We start from the raw sequence: 10,422 nt of genomic DNA, 5'->3' as shown, positions 1-10,422 counted from the left end.
GCATACCGACTGCGGGGCGACGGGCGACTGCCAGAGAGAGCACCTGAGCAGAGAGGGAGCGAGGGCGCCAGAGCGGCCTGTCCTGGGCCAGCTGTGCTCTGCACTCGTACTCACCCACCTGAGCTTGGAGCAACGGTTGGGTCCCGCAGCCGGCCTACCTCACCCCTACTTAGCTGCCCGGCGTCCCCTTTAAACTGGCCACTCCAATGAGAACAGAGAGGTGCTATTCGAAGTGGCCGGTTGGTTCCGGTTCCGCCAGAAGCCACACCAGTACTTTTCCCTACCTGCCTTTAAAAAAAAAAAATTTCTCAACAGCAGCCGGACTCTGGGCCGGTGTTACCTCTTACAACGCCAGAATTAAGCCGAATTTAGACTTTTGGCGTTTCAGTAACAGGAAGCTCAGCCTCCGGCCTACACTAGACAAATTTGAGGAAAGTTCATCATTCAGTTTAAACTCTCCCTACACAGGACCACCCCTGCTTGCAGAGCTTTAGGACTCAATCTCTTATAAATGTATTTTTAATGATTCAAACAACCCAATTTATGTTGAATAACTCCTGTGTGTGCACTACAGGAGGAAAAACGATTTATTAGATGATGTAACCATTTACAATATAACGCATTTTTTTTTTGCATCCCTACTTTGGCTGCTTTTCTTCATTTTTAAAAACATTTATTATTAGGAGACCAAAAACTGGTTAGAGGTTTTAGATTTCTGACAAGTTGACTCAAAGCTAGGCAGATGTTTGTTCCGTAAAGGATGCAGAACTTTAGATAGGATTGTCTCCAGCCAATAATAATGTCAACAACAGTAAAATAATTGTACCATACACACTGCTTCATGGTTTTCAAAGTACATCTATATTTTTGGGATCGGCACCTCAGCACCAGATGCCAATCAGATGGACGTAGCACTAACAGACAATCTCTGTAGTTTCTGAATTTTTAAAGGCTGTCACTTAAATTCTCACTGGCCTGTGATGGTAGAAAAGCCACCTTGCCTCTTTGAGCCTCAGGCTCCTCTATGTAAGACTGAAGTCATTTCATGGTCAGTAGACCAGAGGCAGCTCCAGTAAACCCCAGCAGGAAGGGTTTGGAAATGCTTCTTAACAAGCAATTCCTAGGCAAAGAGAGGAAGGTTTTTTGTTTGTTTCAGTCATTGTTACTGTTATCGATATTATTTTTTAATATCATTTGGGCTGTCATCCTGGCCCATGTGGCATTAGGAGCCTCTGCTGCAACTTCCTTAGGACAAAGTGGTTTAACAGCACCTTAAGCCCAGAACAGATGGATCACTGCACACATGGTTTTTGCTTTGGGTTCTCAGCACTTGCCTGTTTAGAAAGCACTTGAGAGCTGATTCTTGCAGTCCAGTCCCTCCAAGTTGGGTGCCATTTCCAGTTGTGAAAGTTGACAAAGGGCCTTGGCCTAGTGGTTGCCTAGAAGGCTAAACATCCTGGGTCCCCGGCAATGGCCTGAGCACCAACAAAGGTCTACCTCACTCTCCCTGAGGACTGCTGCTTTCTGGAATGTTCCTTCACTGGGGCCCAGGAGCTCCCCTGCTAATTTCAAGATTTGGGGGGGGGGAGGACTGTACCTCAGACTCAGTCAGCTGTTGCCCTCTGCCAGCAAAGTAAGGGTCCTTCTGTAGGGAAGTCAACTCTTCTGTGGACTTTGCAGTCAGATAACATTCTCTATTTTGTTCTGTAACTCAGACTGAGACAGGAGTGGAGTAGACATTGTCAGCCTGGTTGGCACAGAGCTCTCAGAGCTCTGGTAGTGGCTAGTTAGGAAGTTACAGACACAGGGCCTTGGCCTTGTGGCATGTCTGCAGGCCCCAGCTGAGCTTCTGTTCCTCTGGGATCTTGGCCTTTCACTGCTAGGCAGCATTACTAAGCTCTCCTCCCTGTAATGAAAGGAACCAGGAACACCACCATCCCCCCCTAGCAGGACCACAAGGCATACTCCACTCCCCACACCCCCAGAAGCCAGGACTTTCCAACCAGTCTGCAGCTCTTCTGACTCTAGATACTGGAATTAATGGTCGTTGCCAGAGACACTGCAAGTATCTGTCTCCTATGAAGTCGGATTTTTCACCTTTTCACTTTCCTAGTGTCAGAGAGCTGTGTGTGAGGATTCATCACCGCAGAAAGCCACCAATAGTTCAATGGAATCCAACCTCAACTCCCTCAGTTCTATCAATACACAGCCAAGATTTCTCCAGGGACTTCTCCAGGATTTTCTCCAGAGTCCCAGCTTGAGATAAGCAAGGGCTTGTGACACACGCACACTCTCACGCAAGCCAATTTATCCCAAATTTGCTGCCCAGGGCAAGATTCATGAACTCAACCTGAATCCTTGGGTTAGATTCCAGTGCTGGTCAAAGCTCATTCCAAACCTGTTCTCAGTCATTCCCTTCTCTTTAGTTTACTCAGCTGTAAGGTGGATGAGTCAGGATCCAATAGTTCCAAGGCCAGTTTTACTGCTTACTGAGGGTCAAACGCACAGAAGGATGAAGCAGTAGACTGACCCTGGGCTCTGAGCTGCAGTTGTGATTGCAGCTGGTAGAAAAAGTTCAGGTAGCAAAGCCATCAGGAAGTTCAAAAACTAAGACTCCTTTGAGCAGGAAGCAGGCTGAGTTTTTGATCTTCCAGAAGCAAAAGAAAGGAAAAGAAAGAAAAAGAAAGAAAAAATAATACTATAGAAAAGGAGGCACGAAAGAAAGGTGGATGGTAGAGAGGGAATAGCAGAGTGACTAGGAGAACATTGTGGATTCCCAACAGGAATGCGACAGTCAGGGTCACATTTTGCATGCAGAGTCCCGGAAGGCCAAGCTGGACCCAAAGGTAACCTTGGGGTCTCAGAAGCAGAACTCAAGGTGTTCATGTTGCTGCAAGCCCACAGCTGCCACAATCCAGACCAAACAGAATGTGCTGGGTAGCTTCACCCCTGTCGTTTCAGCTCCCACCCACCCCCCACCCCCGCCCCCAGAAGGCATCCGGGTGGAGCTGGGAGTGACAGAACGGCAATGGAGGCCTGGTGGGAAGCTGAAATAGGGCCTTCAAGAGAGGAGGAAGATGCCCAGGGTGCATCTCAGAGGTCTGTTCATTTTCCTACTCTAAAGAAACTCTAGTTCCTTTCTCCAAATCCACAATGGATTGAAAATAAGCTGCCTCCTTAGCAAGCAGCAACATGCAACTGCCATTTTCCAAAGGAGGGGACATCACCTCCCCTGTAAGAAAATTCTCAACAGTGGTGACCTCTGGGCAAAGGAGGAGAGGAGATGAAAGCATTAACGGAAAAGTTCCAAATTTCTACCAGGAAAACGTATCATGATTCATTATGACATTATGACATGAAAATGGAACTTAAAAAATAAATGAAATGATTGCAGCAATTAGAAGGCAGGTAGTTGGGGTGGAGGAGCAGTGGGGTGCACATCACCAGGGCTTTGGTTTTCATAGTTCTGCTGTTTGCAGAAGCTGGACTTAGTGAATAGGAGGCTGGTCGCTTCACTCTACTTATGCCAGTCCAAGGGGTGGTGGCCCTTCAGACCCAGACCTTTATTTCCAAGCCAGAGGCCAAGAAGTGGGGAAAGGTTACCAAGGCTGGAGTGTAGCCCTAATTGGTCTTCTGTTGCAGGTGAGCTGAAACAAGCCCAGGCCTGGATTTCCGGTCCTCAAAGTGATGTGAGGTGCCAGCAATGTGGCATTGACTTCCCCTTACTCTCCAGAGACATAGCGCAAGTGATGAGCAAAGGTGAAAGTTTAACTTTAGGAGAACGCATGGTATTCAAGGGAATCATGAAATGGTTGGGTATGCTCATGTGTAAAATGGGGCAGTAAAGAAACCTTGCCCGTCTCATCCTCTACTGACCGGCTTCCCCTTCATAGGAAATGACACCAGGTCACCGGGAGAGCAGAAACACTTGAAAACATTTTACAATATAGTTTGTACCCACCGAGGTAAAATTTGCCTGTGACCCTCCCAGGGAGAAACGTTATTCCCGCCTGACTCTCTCCAGATAGATTTAGAATTTCAGTGAGAGTTTGCTGTTTTTGTTCTTCTAGTTCATTCTTAAAGACAGTCACTTAAGAGAAATGCTGGCAAAATCGAAAGCAGAAAGAAGGCCGAAGGTGTTGAAGGGTCTGCAGGTTTACTGGGTAGAAATTAGCTGTGGATTCAATCAGCACAGGGCCCTTCCCAGACTCTGAGGCCCCTGGACTCTAAAAAACAAGGAATTTTAGGAATTTGCTTTCAGATTCAGAGGGATTCCGCTCAGACCGACAAATCCGAAGTTGTGATTCCCTGGAAGACTTAAACCCTTGCTGAGGGTGAGCTGCTAGGCTGTTGGGAACAGGGGATGGGGCAGAGTCCTCTCTTCGGGACAGTAAAACAGTTGGGAAAATTAGCCACAATGACTTCTAATCCGCTCCCCTCCCCATCCCAAAGCTGCAGTAAAATAATCTCAGAGACAACAAGGCTTCCAGGAGAGCATGTTAAACTGAAAGTTTATAAATTAAAGAAAAACCATACAGCCAATAAAGCTTCCAAACTTCACAGATCTTTTAAAGATAATACTCTAGTTGAGTGCACAGTGCCCTTAAAGAGGCGGAAAAGCTGCGAGGTTGTTAAGACGGGTAGAAACAGGTGAGGGGCAGAGAGGGAGTTGCCACCGACCCAGGTGCAGGATTCAAGGAGGATGTAGGGGTAGAAAGGCGGACTGCGGAGGCAGCCTCGGGATGGTGGGCCAGGGATATTCACATTGAATACAAAAATAACCGTTATTTGAATACAAACAACTGAAAAGTGCTACAAGTCTCAACCTTCTTTGAAAAATAAAAAGAAATAAAGGCAAGTTTCTGCAAAGGACCCTTAGTGTAGGGCCCCCAACTCTTTGGGGTCTTCCAGGCAACTTCCCTTTGGCCCTGAATTTCAGAAGGGGAAAGTCTAGGGATCCCTGGCCTGCCCCACGATGAAAGGCTCCCATTCTTACATTCAGCATCCTGAAATGCGCCCGGGTGAGGGGTGTGTGAGGTGTGGGAGGGAGGTCCCCCAAACCAATCCCTTCGAGGGGTTCATATCAACTCCTGGTCCCCAGAGCTGCCATGATTCCGCAATCCTTTGTCACAAATTCAATTTCCAAATATAAAAATATGTAGATACACACAGATCCGTAGCATGGATACCATGAACTAGTGAGGCCTAGCGCGCGAAGCTCCGGCAGGCAGGCCCGAGATTCCTTCCGAGGCTTCAGGCTGTGGGATCTCCAGGAGTCCTCTCTACTCCGGGCAGACATCACCCCCAGGCAGACGCAATCCGAATCCAACATTGTGGTAATAAATAGCGTCTCGAGGCTTGCAGATAGGTGACGGGTGTGCAGAGCCGCTGGGTCATAGGGCGCATCTGTTCACATCAGAACAAGGCGCCCTCTCTGGGCAGACAGACTCAGTTCGGCTGCCAGGTCACTTTGGCTAGCGGAGCCAGAACAGGACTTCACCCTCCACTGGGCGTCCTCGCTGGAGCGCCCCTGCAGAATACAGCCCCAACACCTGTCAGCGCCTGTGCAAACGGGGGCTGCAGGACTCGCTCACTGGGTACCCGCAGCGGCTGCGCAGGTGGAGAGCGCCCAGCCGGGGAGGCAGTAGTAGGGGTAATAGTAAGACGGTGGCAGTGGCAGGAGCGAGGGCGGCCTCAACACCTCTCCGGGCAGATACTGTCTTTGGTCGTCACGCACCAGCACCTTCACCGCCACCTTTTTGGCGGCGGGCGCCGAGGCCAGCAGGTCGGCCGCCATCTGCCGGCGTTTGGTCTTGTAGCGACGGTTCTGAAACCAGATCTTCACCTGCGTCTCGGTGAGCTTCAGCGACGCAGCCAGATCTGCGCGCTCCGGCCCAGACAGGTAGCGCTGATGGTTAAAGCGGCGCTCCAGCTCGAAGACCTGTGCGTGCGAGAAGGCCGCCCGGGAGCGCTTCTTGCGGGGCTTGGGGGCCGGCGGCTCTTCCTCCTCCTCAGCGCCGCCCGCTGGCCCGCCGCTCCCGGCTCCGCCCGCTCCGCTGCACAGCCCAGGCATGCGTGCGCCTCCCGGGCCAACGCCGTCGTCCTCCGCTCTCGGGCTGCGGTCGCCTGCGGGTTCCGGTGGGAACAAAATGCAAGAGCTAGTCAGCGTCTCGGAGTGGGTCTCAACTGCAGTGGTTTCCCAGGGCAGACTGGGAATGGAAATACACTTTGCGCCCAACGGAAGCGAGCAGTGAGGTTCCAGAAGTGTGGGTCTCAGAACTCTGTGGCACCCGCTCCTCAACTTTTGATCTCTTTTGGTGCAAGTGACCCACTCTGCAGCTATGCCAAGGCGGTGTAGGACCATCTCTCCTGGGCCCTCGATCCCCAGCCGTAAGTAATGTGGGGTACTCGGCCTGAGCCTATGCACGCGCTCTCTGCACACAGCTCTGGTCCTGGCTTTGTAGGCTGAATTTCTGTTTCCCAGCTCCAGGCCAAACACACACACACACACACACCCTCTGGCTGCATTCTAGGGGAAGGTGAAGGATGGATCTTGCAGTCAGAGGCAGACGGCTTCTCCTACCCCAACAGCCCAGGACTGTTGCCAGGCCTATGGCAACTGGGTGCAGCAAGGCCTTGAGTGGATTTCCTCCCAACCTTCTTTGCAAGGAAATAAGGGAAACTGAGGTTGACTGTGAAGAGAGAGTGTCTATGCCTCTGGCCCCTAGACTCTGATCTTCCTGATCTGACATGACTTCCGGACTCTCCTGGGTTTCCTGCAGTGTCCCAGTGGAGAGGCCCCACGCCTAGGCCTGTTCGGAGCCAGCGTGCAGCTTACAGTAGAGTGCACGAAAACAGAAGCCAGCGGCGGGGTTTTCAGACCAGTAATATACCAGCTTGTGAATAAAGCGCCTCCAGAATAACCTGGAGCAAATCCTCCCTTCCACCCTTAGGTTGTTGGTTTTGCGGAGTCCTTCACTCCCTGTTCGAACACCACCTTGGGAGGACTTTTATGCATTAGTATCTTTGGGTCGGAGCGAGGTGGTGGGGGAAGCCACGATCTATCCTGGTCTCTGGTCTTCCTTTGCTAATTTTAAAGATTTAAGAACGCACACAGATAGGGCTCTGGAGTTGAGCGCAAAGCTTCCGGAACAGGGTGCTGAGGTCCCTCCCCGAGCCTGTCCAGGCCACAGTGTACCAGGACCCAGGGCTCTAAGAGGGTTCACAGTCTACCCGAGGCTCAGTTGCCCGAGGGTTGCTGCAGCACGCGTCTGCGTGCAGAACTTCGGGACTTGGCTAGCACCTAAGGGCGGTAGAATACAGGATGCCCACAGCAGGCCCAGCCCCCTCGGAGTGAATGGTCTCCTAATCCATGCCCTCAGCGCAACCCCCTTCCCTGTGCAGCCCAAGCAGACCTGACACGCTGGCTGACATCTCGCTGTCGCTCCGGGCGGCGGCTTCCTCCTCCAGGTCTTTGGCGGTGTGTAGCTCGCAGCCCTGCTGCTCCAGGCCCAGGGTCACCCTCCCGCGGCCAGTCCCACTGGCTCCGGGCACGTCCGCGCAGCGCCTCCTGCTCTCGTTCTCCTCGCTGAGGGCTGAGTCGGAGTCCCAACCTCCCGGGCTTTCGGCGGTCTGGCCCGCAGCTGTTCTGGTTCCGGCCCGAGACGCCAGCAGAGAGTCCTCGGCGCCCCCCAGCGCACCCGCGTCCGTGTCCCCAAAGAGCCGCCAGCAGCAGACCGCGGGTGCCACGGCCACCGCCACCTCTGGGCCCCCGGGGGCCAGGCGTCCCTCCGGAGCAGCCAGCCCGCCGCGCTCCTCCTTCTTGTTGAGAATCGCCTGGATGGAGAAGGGCGTCAAGGTGCTAGAGCTGCGCGCGGCCATCTGCGACGCCGATCGGAGCCCCTGGCCGGCCGGCGGGCCGGGCTGCGGGCAGCTGGGTTGGGGCAGCTCTGAGCTGGATCCGGAGCGCGGGCAACCGCAGCGCAAGTGAGCCGGCCGGGGCTGCCCACTCCGGTGTAGCTCAGCAGCCCCCGCCCCTCCGTCCCAGGATCTGTGCGGACCCTCACCCCACCGCAGAGACCCACCCCGCCGGGAGACCCCCTCCCTCGGGTCCAGAGTCAGACACTCTCCTTTCGCAGCTTAGCTGGGTTGTATCATCGCCTATCGCACTTAGGGCCCGGCCGGGGTCTGTCCCCTCCCGGGAGCCCGGCGGGAATCGGGGTCCTCTCGGCGTCCGCAGCCCCCTCCCGAGCGCCGCCGGGGCGCAGGGCCCGAGTCAGTTTCTCCAAGGCCTCCTTCTTCCTTCCCCGCTTGCAGGCTGCGCTCCCGGCGGGTCCTCCCTTTCCCTCCCGCAGGCTCTTCCGGAGCCCACCTCCCGGCTCCGCCCGCGACTGCAGCGGCCCCTGGATTCCGAGTAGCGCCGGACACCTTTTTTTACCCTCTACCCCGGTTTTATCTGTTTCTTCTCTTTCCTTCCCCAGCGATCCACCGGACCCCCCCCTCCCACCAGATTGTCATTCCTCACGGTTGAGTGACAGCATCGGGCCACGCCCCTTCACCGGCAGTCCCGGGCGCTCCCCGCAGTGGATTGGCTGTTTCCAGCTGGGGGCCGAAGATTTTAAGAGACACAACTGCGCTTGTTGAGTCATTAAAGACAAGGTCTGAGTTAACCCCTTCCTTCCTAAGCCTGGTTCTCGGAGCATCCTAAGCAACCGGGAGGCACACCCACTCTGAAACCGTGTTTCTGACTCTAGCGCTTCTAGCCACCTAGTCTGGCGCTTTTCTGGAACCCTCATATGAATCCTAGTCCAAATCTGCGGCGAAACCCCAAGAGAATACACTTCCATAAATGACGTGTAGTTTCTGTTCTCTAGGAAGGAGCCTCAAGTTGAAAAGCAAACTTCATCGATTGCGCTCCTAAAGTTTGGCTTACCGGCTAATGCTCTTAATGAAATAATCAACTAATTAAAATCACTCTAGAAATATTTTCCTTTCCTTGTTGGGTTTGATTGGGTTGGGTTTCTGTAGTAGACAGATTAAAAAGCTAGGATGGAAAATAGCAGTCAAATCCAAAGTCAAGAGAGGAGTTGGGAGCGTTAGCGGAACTCGGCTGGTCATTTCCCTGGGCAGTCAACGCTGAATTGAATTGGACTTTGCTCAAAGTTTTACAACGGAAAGAAAAAAATGCTTTCCATTTCTCCCTTAAATATTGCTACTTGTGAGTTGAATAGAAATAGTTAAGTGTTTTAAGGACTATCTGGGACCTAGTAATGAGATCCAGAATTGATAATGTTTAACGCCCTTAAAAATAAGAACTATGTTATTTTACCCAATAGAATGAAGCAAATATTGTGGGCATGTCAAAACCTATTTGCTTATTTATGTTGCTTATTTTTAAATAAAAAGTTTGTTCAAGTAACATTTTACAGTCTTCTGTGAACTTTACCAGAGGTTTAACAACATCCAAAACACAAACATGAACCACTGAATACATTAAAATGACTGTGATTTGAACTTAATAAGCTTCTGGGTTGTTTTCTTTGGTGTCATTGAAACACTGAACACCTCTCTCTACTGCTTTCCCTTTTCTCCTTCTGCACCGCAAGTGGAAGTCCTTCACTGGACAGAATCTTCCGCTTTACAAGGATGATTTGAACCCTGCAGATTTCCCGTGGTTCAGTCAACTGTTTCTCTTGAAGAGGGTGCAGTGTACCCTGGGGAAAAACTCACTTGAAGAGGGTATTTCACTTTATAGTTCTTAACAGTTGTGTAAATTTTGAGGGAAAGGTGCTTAAATTTGTTGTTCGTACGGGCAAGTGTAAGGGCCAAGGGACACTCTTTAGGTCAGGAAAGGGACCAAACAAAAATGGTTATGAAGTCTCAAAAGGAAGCATTCCACCCCCCCAACATTTTCCTATTTTATTAAACTTGCTTTCCCTACTCCTCACCCTACACTGGGGTGTTGGGAATACATATAGATGTTTTTCTCTAGGGACAGTGGAGGAGTCATAGATTGCTCCCGAAACAGGGTTAGGCAGGTGTAGGCTATGTGTGCGACTGGCTCTGTGGACACTGGACACAGTGAGACAGGAAGCTGCGTTCACGACCTACGGGCAGACGGAGGTAGCTGAGGATTGAATGATCTTGCAGTAAAGTTTGAGGTCCACATACTTGAAGTAATAATTACTGTTTAGTTGACAAAAATGGTTAAAATAAAAAAGAAACTCCAGTCACAGTTGCCACAGACGCGGCAGGAGGTTTCGAAACATGGAAAGACGGGTTTGGTGATTTTGGGAGTTCTCAGCGTTTACTGCGTGTGCACGAGAATGAAGTGATTGCATTCTTCGTCTCCAAGAGGCGCTGAGCGGCAGAGGATGACCGGGCCATCTCGGGCAACTGCAGCACTTAGCAGATCTCTAGGTT

The 10,422-nt window shown here is 51.7% G+C and overlaps 1 protein-coding gene across 1 annotated transcript; it reads right to left on the bottom strand.

Moving 5' to 3' along the window:
* Positions 1-4,495: 4,495 nt before the first annotated feature.
* Nkx3-2 (NK3 homeobox 2) lies at positions 4,496-8,498 on the bottom strand. Its single transcript, XM_008826890.2, has 2 exons — positions 7,416-8,498; positions 4,496-6,126 (listed from the first exon to the last, which is right to left on the bottom strand). Exons 1-2 carry the CDS (start codon positions 7,879-7,881, stop codon positions 5,591-5,593), a joined length of 1,002 nt encoding a protein of 333 aa, XP_008825112.1. The 5' UTR covers positions 7,882-8,498; the 3' UTR covers positions 4,496-5,590.
* Between the last annotated feature and the right edge of the window lie 1,924 nt (positions 8,499-10,422).

Source organism: Nannospalax galili, unplaced genomic scaffold, assembly GCF_000622305.1.
Source record: "Nannospalax galili isolate Female #2095 unplaced genomic scaffold, S.galili_v1.0 scaffold271, whole genome shotgun sequence".
Taxonomy (NCBI): domain Eukaryota; kingdom Metazoa; phylum Chordata; class Mammalia; order Rodentia; family Spalacidae; genus Nannospalax; species Nannospalax galili.
The sequence above is the reverse complement of the archived record's forward strand: the minus strand, read 5'-3'. Positions and strand labels throughout refer to the sequence as shown.

Excerpts from the sequence above, each read along its gene's own strand:
- Nkx3-2 (XM_008826890.2), bottom strand. The coding sequence starts at position 7,881 with ATGGCCGCGCGCAGCTCTAGCACCTTGACGCCCTTCTCCATCCAGGCG. Across the intron at positions 6,127-7,415 it reads GATGTCAGCCAGCGTGTCAG|GCGACCGCAGCCCGAGAGCG; the intron begins GTCTGCTTGGGC and ends CGGAACCCGCAG.